The 21652-nt window shown below is 36.5% G+C and overlaps 1 protein-coding gene across 2 annotated transcripts in view; it reads left to right on the plus strand.

The window, feature by feature from the left end:
• Positions 1-21652, plus strand: part of XRCC4 (X-ray repair cross complementing 4) — a 280295-nt gene that overhangs the window by 13185 nt on the left and 245458 nt on the right. For both annotated transcript variants that reach the window (XM_020894180.2, XM_020894181.2), the window contains exon 2: positions 14707-14855. In XM_020894180.2, coding sequence (XP_020749839.2) covers positions 14717-14855 — 139 coding nt within the window. In that variant the 5' untranslated portion in view covers positions 14707-14716. The remainder of the gene's footprint in view (positions 1-14706; positions 14856-21652) is intronic.

A 21652-nucleotide genomic window follows, 5' to 3' on the forward strand; every position in this document is an offset into this window, starting at 1 on the left:
GTTCCATCTAGTCAAGGCTATCGTTTTTCCAGTAGTCAAGTATGGATGTGAGAGTTGGGCTATAATGAAAGCCGAGCGCCGAAGAATTGATGCTTTTGAATTGTGTTGGAGAAGACTCTTGAGAGTCCCTTGGATTGCAAGGAGATCCAACCAGTCAATCCTAAGGGAGATCAGTCCTCCGTGTTCATTGGAAGGGCTAATGTTGAAGCTGAAGCTCCAATACTTTGGGCACCTGATGCGAAGAGCTGACTCTTGAAAAGACCCTGATGCTGGAAAAGATTGAGGGCTAGAGGAGAAGGGGCCAACTGAGGATGAGATGGTTGGATGGCATCATCGCCTGGATGGACATGAGTTCGGTGGAGTCCAGGAGTTGGTGTTGGATAGGGAGGCCTGGTGTGCTGCAGTTGATGGGGTCGCAAAGAGTCAGACACGACTGAGTGACTGAACTGAACTGATAACAATAATTATCAGCTCAAAGCCCATATCATTTCATTTATATCTTACTCAAATATCACTCTTCTAAATTATTTTTAAACAAATCCCAGACATCATATCATATCATCTGTAAATATTCTAACATGTATCTTTAAAAAGTAAAGAAACTGGAGAAAGCATAACCTCAATTCTATTAACATACTATAGAAAATTAGCAATGGTTCCCTATTGTTATCAAGTGCCTAATCTGTCCTAAAATTCCTCAGATTACTGCTTCATAAATTTTGATGGTTGGTAAAATCTTTAAATTGCACTTACTTATGGCTTTTAAATCTTTCTTAAATAGTCCAATAATACCCTCGTTTTGCATTGAAGTTTGTTGAAAAAATCTGGGTCAGTTGCCCAATGAAGTGTTCCACAATCTAGATTTTGCTGATTGCATTGCTTTAGTAACATTTTACGCTTGTTCACCCTTTGTGTTTCCTGTAAATTGGAGGTTTGATTTGATTTATGTTGGAGTTTTTTTTTTTTTAGCATGGGTATGTCATTGGTAGTCCTGTGTAGAGATTAAAAGCTTTTACCAAGGAAACCAATGGGTTATGAATTCTTTTTTTGTTTTTGTTAAGCCTGTGGGTTATGAGTTCTTTTCTGTTTATATCTCAAAATAGAGTAAGTTTGGCTTTAGCACAGAACTTGTATTAGGAAATAAAAGAAGTCAGAATGTGGGGAATCACACACACATGCGCACACACACACACACACACACACGCAGAGACATGTTTGCTGGCCACACGTTTGTCATTACTTAGTAACTCTTCATTTCTTTAATTTTAAAACAAGTTATGTTAGGAGTTCTTTTTTTGAGCCATACATGTTTTCCCAAAGAATGTTTTCCTTTAGGATTTCATGAGTTCTCATTAGTAGGAGAATTGGCTCTCTACTGTGAAAATTCTTTGTTGTTAGAATAATCTAAAATAAAGTGGTTATTTGTGGAGAAGGTATAATAAGGTTGTATAAAAAATTTTGCCTCTACTTTTATTAGAGTCTGTACATGGGATATTTTGGGTTACATATCAACTGATGATTTAGAGTTGTGTTAATATATTGTGATACCTTGTTCATAGGTTAAGAAAAAACAGTTCAGTACCTTGATAGTTATAAAGGGAGCAATTCCAGAGAAGCTAAGAGCCTCGAAGTAAGCTGAGACTTATAAAGAGGCTGTTTAGGTTGGAGACTTAACCTTTAGGCAGTATGTTGGATAGATTTGTTTTTGAATGCACTTCTATCTTTACTACTCCTTGCTGAATTTCAGTTTTCTTGTTTTAAAATGGTTCTGAAGATTACAGCAATATATATTAAGTTCCCAGCATAGTTTATTTTGTTCCGTCACTGACAGTGCCATAGCTCGAGCTTTTAGGAGAAATGAATGATTTAGTAAAAGCTCTATCTGTATCATACCTTATAATGAGTTATACAGGTACCTTTATTTTTCTGTGTTTATCTAGTAGTTTTTGTTCCCAGATTATTACCAGTCTCTCTTATTTTTTCCTGAGTTGAAGAAATTATTAGATATTAAACCAGATATACCTGAACTGAATGTTTTCACTTAACTCTCTATGATCTTCATGTGTGAAAATATCCTAACTTGATTGAATCTTATTGTCATCAGTTAAATAGATATCTCTATTACAGAAAATTTCCAAACAAGGTTTAACCAAAAATTAGGCATTTTCAAATAACAGCAGTTCTCAAAAATTGATTATGGCCACCATTTGTACATTTTTTTCTGAGCAAACAAGGTATCCTACTAAAAGATTATTTTTGAAAGATTGACTGTTTTAGTGTCTGGCTTTAGTTTGGAGTTAAGTCCCTTTTCATAATGAAAAACATTTACATCAGTGGGTATCTTTTTGGATATCTGTGTTTCTTTAATTTGTTGGACATTCTTGTATCTTGACCAAAGAGGAATATTCATGCAGGCAGAATTGAATTTACTAATAATCATTTCACTTGTTAATTAAAGGTAATTTTCAAGGCATTGGGGTTACATTATCAGTGTTTTTAGTGAATCTACCAGTTTGTTATTGGTATTTCATTTTATGAACACAGGATTCCTCATGTGGACATATTCTTAATATCTCTTGTTTTTATTTTGGGCCCGTAATTTTTTTAAACATCAGAAAATGTAGAAACTTCATATATTATCTACCATGTATTAACATCTCTCTTCCTTACTTTTTAATTAGTACTTTAGCTTCCATCTAGCAAAATTATATACCATCTCGTATTTTAGTTACAATTTTGTAGAACTCTATTTTGTCATGTGTTTGTAACTGAATTAAAAGCTTCTGAGGGAAGACAACATTGCTGCTTCTCTTTTTTTAATCTACTGGGTTTCTTATTGAGCATAGTTTGTATACAGTGCTTCCTCAATGAATGTTTGACTGGTAATAGAGTGGACTTTTTATAATTAACTTCCTTCAAATAGATGTCAGTTCATTATTTCAACCTAATGGAAAGTGTGGTTTTCTTTTATGTACTGACTCTGAAAGCTTCCCAGGTGACAGTAGTGGTAAAAAGCCCTGCCTATCAATGCAGGAGATGCAAGAGACATAGGTGCGATCCCTGGACCTGGATGACCACCTGGAAGAGGGCAACCCACTCCAGTATTCTTGCCTGGTGAATCCCATGGACAGAGAAGCCTAGCGGGCTACAGTCCGTAGGGTTGCAGAGTTGGACACAACTGAAGTGACTTAACATACACACACACACTGGCTTTGAAACTAACTTAACTTTGAATGACTTTTCAGGTCAGCTTTTTAGATTCTTCATTACAAAATTAAACTTATTTCTGTTCTACAAAGTAGCTTCATTTGTTGCTAAGTATTCTGTTGATTTGGAGAAGGAAATGGCAACCCACTCCAGTGTTCTTGCCTGGAGAATCCCAGGGACGGGGGAGCCTGGTGGGCTGCTGTCTATGGGGTCGCACAGAGGTGGACACGACTGAAGCGACTCAGCAGCAGCAGCAGCAGCATTCTGTTGATTCTTTGGGGAAAGTGTTTGTTTAAAAAAAAATAAATATTTCTTTTTTTTTTTCTAAGCAGTGTGATATTTCTGTCTTCTTCCTAATGAGAAAAATCAACACTGATAATTCTGTTTGTAGTTTGAATATCGTTGATGACTTTCATTGTATTTTATAGGCATGAACATCTATGATTCATTTCTATGTCAGAATTTTTTAAAGGATTTAGCTTCAAAATTGATGTTCTGTTGTAGTCAGAAGAAGACAATGGATTGAATATCTTTCTGATTAATATTCTGATTAATATGATTAATTTCTTAGTTGTACTGTGCTTAGTCATTCAGTTACATCCAACTCTTTGTGATCCCATGACGGTAGCCTGCAAGGCTCCTCTGTCCATGGGGATTCTCCAAGCAAGAATACTGGAGTGGGTTGCCATGCCCTCCTTCAGGGGTTCTTCCCAACCCAGGGATCAAACTTAAGTCTCCTGCCTTGCAGGTAGATTCTTTACCATCTGAGCCACCAGGGAAGCCCAATTTCTTAGCTGTACAACCTTATTTTTTTGCTGCCTGCGACAGGTATTGGCTGCCAGATACTGCCATTACACAGTGTAGAAGCACAGAGCCCAAAATCCTTATACCTTAATAACAAATGACTCTAATCTAGGTTAACTTCATTGCTTGCTTTATTCAAATGTAGAGGTCCAAACATAGGAAGTCAACAGAGTGGTACCAGAATTCTGAAGCTGCCAAAGTTCCATTTCACAGTCAGTAAATACATACTCTAAATTCACTGTTGAGTGATTCAGTGGGCGTAATTCAGCTCAGAGCCTCTTCACACAGGAGGAAGAGCTGGCAGAATCTCTCTGAATACAATGATCCTGATATCCTCCCCGTATTACGTCTTCTTTCTTTTTCCTCCAGTTGGGGAATGAGATGATTTGGAGCCTGATCATAACTGCTTTCAGTGCTCCTAGACCTTGAAACAGTTGATAGATATTCATAGGTATAGACTCGAGATATTTATTTTAGGAGAGTAAATAGCATAAGCAAAAGTGCAGTTGCAAGGGTGGATACAGAATTCCTACTCACCTTTAGGTCTTGGACCTTATTTCCTCCAGAAAGCTTCCTATGACTCTGTCAGTCTGGGTGTGTCTAATCAGGGTTCCCTAGTTAACTCTTCTACCTCTTTGTGGCTCTTACCATGATGTTTTGTAACATGTGTTTATTTGACTCTCTCTTCATGAGATTATAAATGTTCTGAGGTCAGGGGATATGTCTATTTTATTCACAGATCTATTCCCAACACCTATCATACTACCTGTTGTCAGGCAGGATCTAAATAAATGCTTATGCTTGACTTGCCATGTTTCAAAAGTCACTCTGTAAGAGGCCAACTTGGACCTTTTTATCCAATGACATTAGGAAAGGTCAGATTTCTTAGGTCAAGATTCTCTATTCCAAGAGTATGGGGACAAAAAATTAGTTTCCAAATTAGTAGAGGTTATACACCAATAGCCTTAAATAAAGCTGGACTAAGGCTGTTTTTGTTTGGAACATTGGTGTGTTTTCCCCCACCATTTATCAGTTCCTCAGTTCTCCAGCACCAACTGGGTATCCAGCAATTCAATTCAGTTCTGACACTGTCTGCCTGGAGTTAGTGTCAGTTTCCATAGGTTAAAGACTTCAGTCCCACAAGACTGCCCTCACTTCAGATGCCAGTCGCAAGTTCTGAGTCACCCATACTTCTGACGTGCAATAAATTGGAGGTTCCCATTGATTATCTTCTCAGGATTGATAATTTGTTAGAATGGCTTACAGAACTGAGGAAAATCCTTTATTTTTCTTTACTGGTTCAGTAAAAAGGATACAGCTGAGGAATGACCAAATGGAAGAAATGCATAGGGCAAGATTTGGAAGGTTAGAGTGCAGGTCTTCTGTGCATTGACTGGGTGAGCTGCTCCCCAGTATTTTGAGTTGTTCACCAGCCCAGTGGCATTCCCCCCTGCCCCATTTCTTTGTTCCAAGGGTTTTATAGAGCTCATTCTCCAGCTCCACACTTCTCTCTGGAGGTAGGGTGGGATTGAGGTTGAAAGTGCCAACCCTTTAATCTTTTGGCCTTCCTGGTGACCAGCCATATCATGAGGCTAGTGACCCACCCTAAGTCAGTTTATTGCCATAAACACCGCGTCCCTGACTACTGGGAAAACCATAGCTTTGACTATTTGGACCTTCGTTGACAAAGTGATGTCTGCTTTTTAATATGCTGTCTAGATTTGTCATAACTTCCAAGAAGCAAGCGTTTTTTAAATTTCAGGGCTGCATCTTTATGGGGTCACTTGTAGTTTCCCATTTGCCATTGCCCCCACTCTTCATGCAATGAATGTGCGTGGGCTTACACCTGACCTGCAGAGCTCTTGCAGACATTAATAATCACACCCTTAGTAAAATGTACGAGTCTTGGTTTAAAATTTAGGAATACAAATATTCATTCAATTTGAAAATGCATCACCTAGGGGGACTCAGAATGGAATCTTTTCTTTTATCTTGAAACCTCTTTCCACTAGAATTATCCAAAATATGTTCAGAGATGTGGTTGAAAATGTTTTAGACTCAGCAGTTATGGCAAAGAAGATAGGTATGTAATTATCCAATTAAGTAGGTAAGTCATGATGTCCTTATATTGATAACTTAGTATTATTTGAAGCATGTTACATTCTCATCTTTATAGCTTAAAAACTGTTAAATATTGGCAATTTCATGTGGTTCCTAAACATTTTTGTATGGCTGAATTAGATAGTATCACCAATTGAGGTTATGTCGTAGGGATTTTTTTGGGGGGAGTTAAATCTCATTTGTACCCCAGTCTTATAATTCATCCTGTTGTTTTCCATTAGAAAATAGGCCAATAAATGAGTATAGTTGTAAGTAAATGGTGGATTTGTGAGTGGGAGAAAAGTACAGTACAAGTCTTGTCTTGTTTCCATACAAGTGCTTTTAGTTACATTTCAGTTTTGAGCAGCACATTTTTCAAGTAGACAAGACTGTTGTGTGATCAGACCACCCAAAATGGCTGTTCTCTTGCTTTGTACGTCCCCTGCTCAAACAGGGCCTGCTTCACTTGACTGACCTTCTTACGTACTTGCCCCCAGCCCCAGGTAGTGACTGTTCTTATCAAAGGGATGGTGAGGGGGTATGCTCCTCTGCTACTTTCCCTGAGGAGTTGTCTGATGTCAGTTTCCCCTGAGATATACCCATTGAATGCAGAGTTCCAAAGAATAGCAAGGAGAGATAAGAAAGCCTTCCTCAGTGACCAATGCAAACAAATAAAACAATAGAATGGGAAAGACTAGAGATCTCTTAAAGAAAATTAGAGATACCAAGCAAGGAAACATTTCATACAAAGGTGGGCACAATAAAGGACAGAAATGGTATGGACCTAACAGAAGCAGAAGATATTAAGAAGAGGTGCCAAGAATACACAGAAGAACTACACACAAAAGATCTTCACGACCCAGATAATCATGATGGTGTGATCACTCACCTAGAGCCAGACATCCTGGAATGTGAAGTCAAGTGGGCCTTAGCATCACTACAAACAAAGCTAGTGGAGGCGATGGAATTCCAGTTGAGCTATTTCAAGTCCAGAAAGATGATGCTGTGAAAGTGCTGCAGTCAATATGCCGGCAAATTTGGAAAACTCAGCAGTGGCCACAGGACTGGAAAAGGTCAATTTTCATTCCAATTCCAAAGAAAGGCAGTGCTAAAGAATGTTCAAACTATTGCACAATTGTACTCATCTCACATGCTAGCAAAGTAATGCTCAAAATTCTCCAAGGTAAGCTTCAACAAGTTCACATGAACCTTGAACTTCTAGACGTTCAAGCTGGATTTAGAAAAGGCAGAGGAGCCAGACATCAAATTGCCAACATCCGCTGGATCATAGAAAAAGTAAGAGATTTCCAGAAAAATATGTACTTCTGCTTTATTGACTACACCAAAACCTTTGACTGTGTGGATCACAAAAGATTGTGGAAAATTCTTAAAGAGATTGGAATAGCAGACCACCTTACCTGTCTCCTGAGAAATCTGTATGCAGATCAAGAAGCAACAGTGAGAACCTGACATGAAACAACAGACTGGTTTCCAATTGGGAAAGGAGTACGTCAAGGCTATATATTGTCACCTTTCTTATTTAACTTCTATGCAGAGTTCAGTTCAGTCGCTCAGTCATGTCTGACTCTGCGACCCCATGAACCACAGCATGCTAGGCCTCCCTATCCATCACCAACTGCCGGAGTCTACCCAAACCCATGTCCATTGAGTCAGTGATGCCATCCAACCATCTCATCCTCTGTCGGCTCCTTCTCCTCCTGTCCTCAATCTTTCTTAGCATCAGGGTCTTTTCAAATGAGTCAGATCTTTGCATCAGGTGGCCAAAGTATTGGAGCTTCAGCTTCAACATCAGTCCTTCCAGTGAACACCCAGAATTGATCTCCTTTAGGATGGACTGGTTGGATCTTCTTGCAGTCCAATTCAATTCAGTTCAGTTCAGTCGCTCAGTCATGTCCGACTCTTTGCGACCCCATGAATCGCAGTCTGCCAGGCCTCCTTGTCCATCATCATCTCCCAGAGTTTACTCCAATTCATGTCCATCGAGTCGGTAATGCCATCCAGCCATCTCATCCTCTGTCATCCCCTTCTCCTCCTGCTCCCAATCCCTCCCAGCACCACGGTCTTCTCCAATGAGTCAACTCTTCGCATGAGGTGGCCAAAGTATTGGAGTTTAAGCTTCAGCATCAGTCCAAGGGACTCTCAGAAGTCTCCTCCAACACCACAGTTCAAAAGCATCAGTTCTTTGGTGCTCAGCTTTCTTTATAGTCCAACTCTCACATCCATACATGACTACTGGAAAAACCATAGCCTTTACTAGATGGACCTTTGTAGGCAAAGTAATGTCTCTCCTTTTTAATATGCTGTCTAGGTTGGTCATAACTTTCCTTCCAAGGAGTAAGAATCTTTTAATTTCATGGCTGCAATCACTATCTGCAGTGATTTTGGAGCCCAAAAAATAAAGTCAGTCACTGTTTCCACTGTTTCCCCATCTATTTGCCATGAAATGATGGGACCAAATGCCATGATCTTAGTTTTTTGAATGTTGAGCTTTAAGCCAACATTTTCACTCCCTTCCTTAATGGATGGTATTTCAAATAGGAGTCTCTTCATTCTTTCTAGAATTTAAATATGAGCAAGGTGTCAAAATTTTGAGACCTAAGGGGTCATAATTGCTAAATTTTTAGTGAGAAAGTACTGTTGCTTAAGATAATATATTTCACAAAATGTCTTATCTCTTTATTTTTGTTGTGTCATTCTCTTATATACTCTGCCATTAGAACTGAAGTATTCTTGTGAACATTTAGAAAGTTTCCACAATATTAAGTATACTCTTGTTCTTTCTCCTAAGGTTACTGGTAATCAGAGTGTCCATGTGATGAATATAAAGAAAGTCATAGTCTTGGAACTTTGAGTCCAATTTTATGGGTGTTTTGGACCTAGGTCTTAGATTATATGTGGGGGAATTTATTCAGGCCATTTTATTGTTTTTTAATACTCCATTCGATAAGAGAAAGGAAAGTAGAGGAAGTAGAATTTTAACAAATCACTGAAACTAATGATTATTAATGGTGTTTGCAAAAGATAAGCAGAGGAAATGAGCAGTAATATGATAATCTGGAATGCTGGCAGCTGGCATTCCAGACTCATAGGGATAATTGAGAATAGTCTATAGTCATGGCAAAGATGCCTTAGATTTTAGACTTATTTTATAGTTCTAGTGCTTTATTCCTAAAGCATCAGATTTTTTATTTAATGTCTTCCTTGAAAGTCAGCTGTATATTACAAATTTTTGTTCAAGATTATACCAACAGTCTGAATTAAATTTTACTCTTACTTAGGGTAACCAGCCATCTTAGTTTGCCTGGGGTTGTTGAGAGAGTTTCTAGGATGTGGGACTTTCATTGTTAAAACTGGGAAAATTTCAGGGAATCTTGGACAGATGGTCGCCTTCCTTCATTTCAAAATTAACTGAGTGGAGAAAATCCCGATATGATTAGAAAGTTATTTAATAACCCTGTAAATTCTTTACCCTTAAAGTTTAGAAAATTTTAATTTGAAAATGTTATTTCAGGAAGGCATTTCTTCTATAGAAGGTTAATTTTGTTTTCATTGCTTTGGCATTTTAAATGTAAATTGATTTCTTGGTCGTTTTTCAGAAAGACCTTAATATACCCTTTGGGCAAGAAGATAGCAACAACCAGTAAGATGATATGCTATTAATAATGAAAATGGTAGAAATAAACTAATTAAAAATACTCAGTGTGGGAATTCTGGTAAGATAAGCATGGATAATCAGTGCTTTTATTTTATTATTATTATTTTTAATCAGTGCTTTTAAAAAAGTACTAAACAAATAAGAAAATAGTCCTCTTCTTTTCTGAAATTATTGTGTGATGTTTGTTTTAAAAGTAAATAGCCCAGTGACTGTTGCATAAACTTTTCTTTCCTTTTTATCTAGCAATTATATATAGTCCTGTCCTTGAATGTTTGTAGTATGATAGAATTTTAAAAATTCGCCACACTTTTGGTTTACAATTTATATATTTTTCTTTTCCTCTTTTTTTTTTTAAAGGAAGCTCAAACAAAATAGTGTGATCAGGCATCTAATTACAGACTATTAACAGCATGTGCAGTGTGCTAATCTTTATTCTGAACTCACTTTAGGTATCAGCCTACTTTTCTCAACAAGGGGGCACTTAAGTTAATTGCTTCATTAGAAACATGCATTTAGCCTTTTCTGATCTGTAAGTACAACTCCTTGGCTTAGCTGCAGAAGTTTGAACACCTGCAGCCCAAGCAGCCTGAAAGGAAGCCATAACTTACTATAAAGGAAAATGAAAGAAGCTCAAGTTCAAAATGGTGTTATCAATGATGCAGTGTAGTCCCTAACTTGAGCTGACCTAAGAGACTTGGCTTCTGCATGGCTTCTTATCAGCATCCAAAAGGGCATACAAAATTCTTTGTAAACTAATTTAAAAAGCGTCTTGTTTATTCAGAAGCAACTGTGAATGGTATTTGTTCAGAGTCTAGATCACATCAATTGCATACCAGCCAACAACTTATTTCTCTTCTAAGAGAGAAGCCAAGTATCAAAGATACAAAGTACTAAAGATAAGCTTCTCAATTCTCAACTGTTCTGAGCTCTCAATAAAGCTACTGATGTACAAATTGGGGTGGGACCCAACTGTTTCCACCTGCAAGCTTGTCTTAGATCTGTGGCTCTGGCTGGGAGAGGTGCTGATACTAGTCTGACCTTTAGTGCCCTTAGAAAACAAAACACAGGCTTTCTTATGGGCCTGATCAATCAGTCTTTCCAAAGAGGATTCCACCCCCTTTCTTCAAGTACTAGTCTTGGGGCAAAAAACCCCATGGCTATTTCCGTTAACAGTGCTGGTGAAAGCAAAGAGATCCTTGATTTGCTCTTACTGAATCTTAAAAGACATTCCAAGTCATCTTTTTTTCTGCTTCTGTGGTTGAGTCTTAGAAATTTTGTATTTTATATTTAATGAGATGGTGACCTCAGTTAGTAACTGAATGAAGTGCTTTCAAAATTGGTTCAAATAGTATATTATAAGGAAATTAAGACTCAGTTGATATAAGGAAAACATTTATAAGGCTATTGAGCCATAAAATATTATAGGATACTGAGTTGTCAAATTTGGACTTTTAATATATCAAGTCCTTAAGTGTGGTAACGTCCAAAATTTCAAATATGAGTTTACTAGAGTAAACTAGAGTAAATATGAGTTTACTCAAATCTTTAAAATAAAATCATTTATTTTGCTTTAATTTAGTTTATTTAGTTTGGTCATTCGGTTTCTTTTCTGTGGTGAGTATCTAGAGTTAATCAGAAAATTGGAAAATATCTCAAACATAAATAATTCAAAGATCTCAAAACTAATATGACCCCCGAAAGTCTTTTTAACATTATTGAGATTAAAGCCTTTTTGTTATTGTGGAAAGTAGGATTTACTGATAGGCATCTGGAATATTGAATTTTAAATTAATTTTTTCTATAATTAGATATGTGTTACTTGTTTCAAGCCAGCTAAGAAATCGCAGTGATACCAATTGCTGTTTTAGGGTATTTCTGAGTTGCTGTAATGGTAACAATAGCCAGGGTTCTTCAGGCACATTTTAAGAAGAAATGGTCTATATAAGTGTGTGTGTATCTTTGTGTATGTATGTACATTCTGTAGAGGCAAAAAAAAAAAAAAAAGATGGCTTATATCAGTAGTTTATATTACCTTCTGCCCTCCCAGAATTGTGGGATTTGGGTCCATTTGAATTATGTAAGCTTCTAAGTCTTTTTCAATGATTGGCATAGAAAAGCAGTAACACATTTTCCAGTCATTTTCAAATTTGGGAATTACAGAACATGTGGGGTAGTTTACTGCATGTTTAGTGTATTCACTTTTTGATTTAAAAGAAAATAGTTACAAGTGGATGAAGCATTTCAGAATTAAGTACCTCTAGGCCAAGAAGACCTCAATGTAGGAAAAATTGACTAAATGAAATATTTAAACAATTATATTTTTTTCAGTGATTATGTTGTAGTCAAACCTACAAATTTACATGTGTTAACATACTTAATTGATGTGACTGCAAGTATGGTTATCTTATAACTGTTTTTTCACTGGGAAGAAGAATAATTTCTGAGTAAACTTTAGGTAGATATTATTGCTAATTCATCAATTTAGAGGTATATTACACTCTTAATTTTAGATTTTTTTCTTTCATTCTGGCCATTTCTCTGCTTCCTTGTACTTTTTATTTAAGATAGTACAGCTCTAGCATTATATAACTAAGCATGCCTCTCGACCCCCTAGCAGATAGAGAAATCAGCTTAGTTTTGGGAAGAGCTGACAGAATGAGTTGTTTTTATTTTCATATTCACTTGTTGAGAGAAATATGATGCTTTATTTATGAGAACATAATAGTTTTAAATTGAGAAAGCAAATTAAAATAGCTTAACAGTTTGGCTTTGATGAAAACTTATCAGTTACTAATGAAATAGCAATTAATAATTTACCTTTGGAATATCATATTATTAAATTGATCATAATAATTTGAGACAATTTTATACTCTTCCCCCAAATAAAAGATTGGAGAGTATTCTTTTACCTTTATTAGGATCATCTGGTAAGAGATTCATGCTATGTGATTAAAGAATAATTCTCTCCAGTTTTTCATCTTTGAAGTGTGTACATTGTTCCTGGTTTGGACTTACGTTTTTTCTTGACATATCTTTCATTTTTATGGTATTTCTTTAGTTTTGTTTGTCAGCTTCTACAGCTTGTTGTGCCGTGCCGTGCTTCACTGCACAGTCACGTCGAACTCTTTGTGACCCCATGGACACATGGGGAGCCTGTTCAGCGCCTCTGTTCATGGGGATTCTCCAGGCAGGAATACTGGAGTGGATTGCGATGTCCTGGATCCATGATCCAGGGGATCTTCCCAACCTAGGGATTGAACCCAGGTCTCCCGCATTGCAGGCGAATTCTTTACTGCCTGAGCCACCAGGGAAGCCCAGGAATACTGGAGTGAGTAGCCTATCTCTTCTCCAGGGGATCTTTCCAATGTAGGGATTGAACCAGGGTCTCCTGCATTGCAGGTGGATTCTTTACCAGCTGAGCTACCAGGGAAGCCCTTCTATAGCTTAAGGTTTTGCAAAGGACTCTCTTGGTACCCTTATGACTTAAATGGTGGTACGAGCAATACACCCACCTAATAATAGCAATTGATGTCCGAGAAGCTTGTTTCTAATGGCAAGCCACAGAAGTCCAATGCTTCAGCTTGTCCTACTCAATGTTTTACATAAATGATTTTAATACTTAGAGGTTTATCGAACTTTTAAATGGCAAAGCCATAGAGAGATTATGAATGTGTTGGATAACAGTAACAGAATCACTATTCAGTGTAACCTTGACAAGCCAAATATATAATATGAAATTGCACACCTGCAAAGAACAAACAAAACAAAAATTGAACCTTGTACACATGTTCAGTCACATGAGTTATGACTAAGGTAACCTAGCATTGCAGAAAGACAGGACAGTCTTTAATACATAGTACTGGGTCAATTAGATATCCACATGGAAAAAATCTAGTTTGATCTCTTCTTGACAATTGATGTACGTTCAGTTCCAGATGAATTGTGGATCTAAATATGAAACATGCAGTTATAAAACTTTTAGATAAACATAGGAGAACATCCATATGGTCCATGGAGTCAAAGCTATGGTCTTTCTAGTAGTCATATACAATGTAAGAGTTGGACCGTACAGAAAGCTGAGTGCCAAAGAAGTGATGCTTTCGAATTGTGGTGCTGGAGAAGACTCTTCAGAGTCCCTTGGACTGCAAGGAGATCAAACCAGTCAATTGTAAAGGAAATCAAACCTGAATATTCATTGTAAGAACTGATGCTGAAGCTGAAGCTCCAAAACTTTGGCCACCTGATGTAAAGAACTGACTCATTAGAAAAGACACTAGTGGATAAGTGGATAAATAATTGTACCATATTACTGAATATTGTACAATTGTGAGCATGATCTACAACTCTAAGAAACCATATGGATGCATTTCTTAAACATAATGCTGAACAAAAGAACCCAGACACAAATAAAATGTTGTATTACATTTATGTGAAAGTGCAAAAATAAAACTCAAATCTCAGTTAAGAAAGTGGTTTTGGGGGACATAGTGACTGGAAGTGGGGTGTTGTAAGAATGAGTTCTGGGGTCATCGTGTGCTGCTTCTTGATGGGTACTGCTTATATGGATTTGTTCAGTTGAAAATCTTCCAAGTTGGATTTTAGATATATGTACTTCTGCCTGGATATAAATACTTCAATATTAAGTTTTTTAAAAAGTTGACGATAGTAATTTTTATTCAGCTATACACCTTGCACAAATCATTTGTCATTTATGAGTCTCTGCTTTTCTTATTGGTTAAAATTGTGAATTGATACTGAATAGAACTGTGATTTACTGAGTTTATGGTTGGCTATTAAACAACTTTTTGTTTTATGTATTTCCTTAGTGCTTTGTATAACTCAAGAGACCAATACAGAAAAGTCACTATTTGATAGTCACAGTTTCTCACAAAAATATTTATTTTTTTCTTTTATGACAGGTGTTCAGAAATGGAAAGAAAAGTAAGCAGAATCTGTCTTGCTTCTGAACCTGATATAATTCATTTTCTACAAGTTGCTTGGGAGAAAACACTAGGATCTGGTTTTGTTATTACACTTACTGATGGGCAGTCAGCATGGACTGGGACAGGTAATGTTAAAAGTTGATTTTTTAAAGAAAAATTAATGTAATTGCTATATTTCAGTCCTCAGTGATACTTCAAATTAAATATTTAATTGATATTGGTTAAAATTAACATTTACTTGTTATTGCTGTCCAATTTACACATAGATTTGTAATTTTAATTCTGTTTTCTATAAGTGACATTAATAGAAATGAGGAAAAATACCCTTTTGAGTCATAGTACTTGATCAGAGTTTTAAAAATTATCTCTTTATATAAAACATATAAAATAGTATTTTTTATGTGTATCGTTTCTTAGCACCCCAGGGAAATGCTGAAAGGAACAGGAAGGTGAATTAGGTAGGCCAAAGCTTGGGAAAGTGGAGTGGTGTTTGTTTTCTTTTTATTTCATATTTTGTTTGAATTATTTTCCAGTGAACATACACTGCATTTGTAACAAACTGAAACAGAACTGTTTAATAATAGCTTAAAATTTTGTAAACCAAGGTTCAAACCCATATGTGGGTTTTTGGCTATTATTTTTTGAAATAAACTTTTGATTTTTTGTCTTTGGTAATAACTGGATTAAAGATTTACTGATCTTGGCCCCGCCTATTAAAGCAAGACCCAGTTTTCCCCACAGTCAGTCTCTCCCTTCAGGAAGATTCCATAAGACTCTTATCCTTATCTCTCAGAGGAGGGGCAGACAGAATGGAAGCCACAATCACAGAAAACTAATCAAACTGATCACATGGACCACAGCCTTGGGTAACTCATTGAAACTATGAGCCATGCCGTTTAGGGCCATCCAAGATGGACAGGTGATGGTGGAGAGTTCTGACAAAACATGGTCCTTTGGAGAAGGGAATGGCAAACCACTTCAACACTCTTGCTTTAAGAATCCCATGAACAGTATGAAAAGGCAAAAAGATATGACACCAAAAGATGAACTCCCCAGGTCCAGTGGGTGTCCAATATGCTACTGGAGAAGAATGGAGAAATAACTCCAGAAAGAAAAAAGAAATGGCACCAAAGCAAAAACAACACCCAGTTGTGGATGCAACTGGTGATGGAAGTAAAGTACGATGCTGTATAGAACAATATTGCATAGGAACCTGGAATGTTAGGTCCGAGAAAGTAAATTAGACATGGTCAAACAGGAAATGGCAGGAATGAACATCAACATTTTAGGAATCAGTGAAATAAAATTGAATGGGTGAATTTAACTCAGATGACCATTATACCTACTACTGTGGTCAAGAATCCCTTAGAAGAAATGGAGTAGCCATCATAGTCAATAAGAGTCTGAAATGCAGAACTTGGGTGCAATCTCAAAAATGAAAGAATGATCTGTTTGTTTCCAAGGCAAGCCATTCAGTAACACAGTAATCCAAGCCTATTCTCAACCAGTAAAGCTGAAGAAGCTGAAGTTGAACAGTTCTATGAAGAACCTACAAGACCTTCTAGAACTAACACCCGAAAAAGATGTCCTTTTCTTTTTAGGGAACTGGAATGCAAAAGTAGGATGTCAAGAGATACCTGGAGTAACAGGCAAAGTTGGCCTTGGAGTACAAAATGAAACAGGACAAAGGCTAACAGAGTTTTGCCAAGAGAATACACTTGTCATAGCAAACACCCTCTTCCAACAACACAAGAGAAGACTCTACACATGGACATCACCAGATGGTCAATACCAAAATCAGATTGATTGCATTCTTTGCAGCCAAAGATGGAGAAGCTCTATACAGTCAGCAAAAACAAGACTGGGAGCTGACTGTGCCTCAGGTCATGAACTCCTTATTGCCAAATTTAGACTTAAATTGAAGAAAGTGGGGAAAACCATTAGACCATTCAGGTATGACCTAAATCAAGTCCCTTTCAACTGTACAGTTGAAGTGACAAATAGATTCAAGGGATTAGATCTGATAGAGAACCTGAAGAAATATGGATGGAGGTTCATGACATTGTACAAGAGGCAGTGATCGAGACTATCCCCAAGGAGAAAAAATGCAAAAAGGCAAAATGGTTGTCTGATGAGGCCTTACAAATAGCTGTGAAAAGAAGAGAAGTGAAAGCCAAAGGAGAAAGGAAAGATATACCCATTTGAATGGAGAATTCCAAAGAATAGCAAGGAGAGATAAGAAAGCCTTCCTCAGTGGTCAGTGCAAAGAAATGGAGGAAGACAACAGAATGGGAAAGGCTAGCAATCTCTTCAAGAAAATTAGAGATACCAAAGGAACATTTCATGCAAAGATGGGCATAATAAAGGACAGAAATGGTATGGACCTAACAGAAGCAGAAGATATTAAGAAGAGGTGGCAAGAATACAAAGAAGAAATAAAAGATCTTCATGACCCAGATAATCATGATGGTGTGATCACTCACCTAGAGCCAGACATCCTAGAACGTGAAGTCAAGTGGGCTTTAGGAAGCATTACTACGAACAAAGCTAGTGGAGGTGATGGAATTCCAGGTGAGCTATTTCAAATCCTAAAAGATGATGCTGTGAAAGTGCTGCAGTCAATATGCCAGCAAATTTGGAAAGCTCAGCAGTGGCCACAGGACTGGAAAAGGTCAGTTTTCATTCCAATTCCAAAGTAAGACAATGCCAAAGTATGTTCAAACTACTTCTCAATTGCACTCATCTCACATGCTAGCAAAGTAATGCTCAAAATTCTCCAAGCCAGCCTTCAATAATACATGAACCGTGAACTTCCAGGTAGTCAAGCTGGATTTTGAGAAGGCAGAGCAGCCACAGATCAAATTGCCAACATCAGAATCAGAAAACCAAGAGATTTCCACAAAAACATGTACTTCTACTTTATTGACCACACCAAAGCCTTTGACTGTGTGGATCACAACAAACTGTGGAAAATTCTTTAAGAGATGGGAATAGCAGACTACCCTATCTGCTTCCTGAGAAATTTGTGTGCAGGTCAAGAAGCAACAGTTAGAACTGGACATGGAACAACAGACTGGTTCCAAATTGGGTAAGGTTATGTCAAGGCTGTATATTATTATGCTTATTATGTATTATTATATATTATATATGCTTATTTAACTTATATGCAGAGTACATCATGCAAACTGCTGGGCTGGATGAAGCACAAGCTGGAATCAAGATTGCCGGTAGAAATATCAATAACCTCAGATATGCAAATGATACCACCCTTATAGCAGAAAGCAAAGAATAACTAAAGAACCTCTTGATGAAAGTAAAAGAAGAGAGTGAAAAAGTAGGCTTAAAACTCAACATTCAGAAAAGTAAGATCAAGGCATCTGGTCCCATCACTTCATGACAAATACTGTTAAGATTTTGGCTTCCTGTACTGAACAAGCTTTCAAACAGAAAATTTTGCAGTGCACTGGAAGATGGACATTTGTTTTCAATGATGTTGAAGTTTTCAGTTTCACAAATGTTTAATACCCTTTATTATTCACTTTTATTTTCTTGAGTGAATTTTAATTATAAAATATGTAACTAAGTAGCATAACATTGTTTCCATGTTTAGTTAAAGCTTATATGTAAATGTAATTTGGTTTGGCACTTTACAGATAGACAATAAGATGATTAAGAACATTGAAACAATTAAATAATTGAAACATGAAAATGAATTTCCTTCCTATACCTCATCCTGTTTTTTGTACAACTTTTTGATTTCTGAAACCTTCAATTTGAGTAATTTTTTTTTCTCTTTTCATTTGAGTGAAATTAAAAGGATGTGGGGTTCCTTTTAATCTCCCACACACTAAACTCCATGATTTCTTTTCCATTAGCAATGTTTTATCTAATGAATGTTTTGGGGTCTAATTATCATGTGGTCTATCATCACTTCAGCATTATAGAAGGTTATATCACAGGGTTAAATCACAAAGTGTGTTAATGATCGATGACTGTTATTTGACTTTCATAAGAATTAGTCAGCATTAAGAAGCTTATACCACTCATCTTGGAGTAAAATTCACTGAAGAATAAACTTTATCAATGCCTTTATTATCAAATAATTATATCTGTTTATATTTGTTCTAAACACTGATATATTTGGTGACGTATATGGAAATTATGTGACAGAGCTCAGTAGAAAAAGAATTTTTAATGAACGAGGAGTAGTAAAGTGGGTCCATGATGTGATGACTTATTAAGTCTGTGTATCGTCTCAGCTCTGACACAAACTTAGAAACAGTCTTTCAGTTCATTCTACGTCAGAATCCAAAGTAAAGAACCTTCTTTCCTTACTTTCATCTTCACCTACCCACAAATATTGTCGAAGTGATTCTTTCTTTTATCTTACCTGCCTGAAAACAATTCCTTATTTTTTGTTGGCCTGCTCACTTTTTATGCCATATTATGTTGTTCATCTGTATCCTTACTGAATTTTATTATTTCCATGGCTTTTATCCCCAGTCGCTGAAGTTTTTAAAAGGAGCATTGAGTGCTTACAGCTGTGCTTCCTCCAGCACAAAATTCAAAACTGGTGACCAAATTGTTTTTCTAGGATTAAAGTTCTAAATAGGCAGTCAGAATTTCACATGGACTATTACAGGAAATGTTCAAGTACATTTTTTTTCTTAAACTGGTACCTTTTTTAAAAAACATATTTTTTAAAGGAGAGGTGTATATGTAAATGATTTTCTTTCATATGTTTTCTTCTTCTCAGGAAATATTTCATACATAACAGTAACCAATGCAGCATTCACAGATGGAGTAAAACATGGGCATAACTAAGATAGTATCTAAAAGGATATATGAAAAGATATCTAAGATGTCAGCACTTCAATCAAAGCTCCATAAGACTGGAATTTTTCTCTATCTAATGGTTGTATCCCTGGTGCCTAGAATAGTGCCTGGCACTTAACTGCTCATTAAACAGTTTCAGAATTTACTTGTTGTTGAGTTGCTAAGTTGTGTCCCACTCTTTGCGACCCTATGAACTGTAGCCTGCCAGGCGCCTCTAACCATGGAATTTCCCAGGTGAAAACACTGGAGTGGGTTGCCATTTCTTTCTTCAGGGAATCTTCCCAACCCAGGGATTGAACCTTTGTCTCCTGTGTCTCCTACAATGCAGGCGGGTTCAATAAATGGATTGAATCAATATATTCCATTAAATATTTTCAGAAAACTATCTTTTCATTGTAATGAAATTTAAAATATTTTTACTAGATGTTGTATCATTAGACATATTTATTATTTTTTATTTTTATATTGGAATGTAGTTGATTTACAATGTTTTATTAGTTTCAGTTATACAGAAAAGTGATTGTTATGCATATACATATATCCATTTTTGTTCAGATTCTTTTCCCATGTAGGTTATTACAGGATATTGAGTAAAGTTCCAAGTATTATACAGTAGAGCCTTGTTGGTTAGCTATTTTATATGTAGTAGTGTATGTATGTTCACCTCAAATTCCTAATTTATCCCTCCCCCATCCCTCACCTTTCCTGTTTGGTAACTATAAATATGTTTTTGAAGTCTGTTGAGTCTCTTTCTGTTTTCTAAATATGTTCATTTTATCATTTATGTGTGTGTGTGTGTTTTCTTTAAGTTTTTCTATAGTTACATTCAAGATAGTTTCTATAGATTATTTCCTATTTCTCTGTGAAATATCAATAATATCTTTCTCTAGGTACTATACTCTTCACAACAATCCAAACAGGAAATATGAAATTATTCCTCAGATAAAAAGCATTTGTCTTTTTATATGTTTTTTCAGAAGAGCTAATTTGAAAGAGTATTTGAAAGATCAATAGATTTGATATTGGTGATCTTCTTAAATGTGCAATGCTTCAGAGGCAGAAAAAAATATGTGGAAGTATTTTAGAAGCTATAATAAATAAATAAATAAATAAAAATAAAAAATAAAGGTGAAAAAAAAGCTGTAAAATTGCACAGGAATACTTTTATTCTTACCTTTTTTCAGAGACTGTGTTGAGACTCATATTTAAATATAAGAACTTATCAAAAACTCATTATAAAAGATACGTGAATTCATTCCCAGACTCTCTTCCTCATTGTCCATCATGGGGCTTCCAGACAGTTGATAGTACATGGACCAAAGTTATGGAAAGCGGTTATATTTTTAGGGATTCTTTAATCAAGATTTTATTGTTTATGTACTATTTCATATTAATGTGTTAATTTTTAATATGGAGGTAAATGGTTTATCTAATGCCCCATATCTGTTTCACCTCAAACCAGAACAACCTGTCTTTCATTGTTGTAAGGAATAAAATAGTTAAAGCTGCTCACTGACTCTTTCGACCCGGTGGACTCTTCAGTCCATGGAATTCTCCAGGCCAGAACACTGGAGTGGGTAGCCTTTCCCTTCTCCAGGGGATCTTCCCAACCCAGGGACCGAACCCTGAAACCAGGTCTCCTGCATTGCAGGCGGATTCTTTACCAGCTGAGCCACCAGGGAAGCCCCTAAATAGATAAATGTAACCTTTTTTTTAAGAAAAAAGCGAAACTATAGAACCATATGGGTCTTTCATCATTGTGATCTCGAGTTGACATGGGAAACCACCCAACCACACATACATTCTAAATAAATATTTGATTAAATCTTGTAATTTTAAAAGGAAGTAAACAGACACATTGCAGTCTTTGAATATGAGAAAGAGAATCCCCAGGTACTGAGTGTGAAGACGTATCTGAAAACCAAAAGAGTTAATGGGAGCTAAAGAACTAAGTTCACGGACTTCTGAATAGATACACATCTAATGGCTGTGGCTGTAATACCTGAGAGGGATGGCTTGTTGAGACAGCGGGCCTTTTAATAATTGGAGCGGAACTGTAAAGATAAAGTAACCTGGAATTGATCCT

Source organism: Odocoileus virginianus, chromosome 3, assembly GCF_023699985.2.
Source record: "Odocoileus virginianus isolate 20LAN1187 ecotype Illinois chromosome 3, Ovbor_1.2, whole genome shotgun sequence".
NCBI classification, from domain to species: domain Eukaryota; kingdom Metazoa; phylum Chordata; class Mammalia; order Artiodactyla; family Cervidae; genus Odocoileus; species Odocoileus virginianus.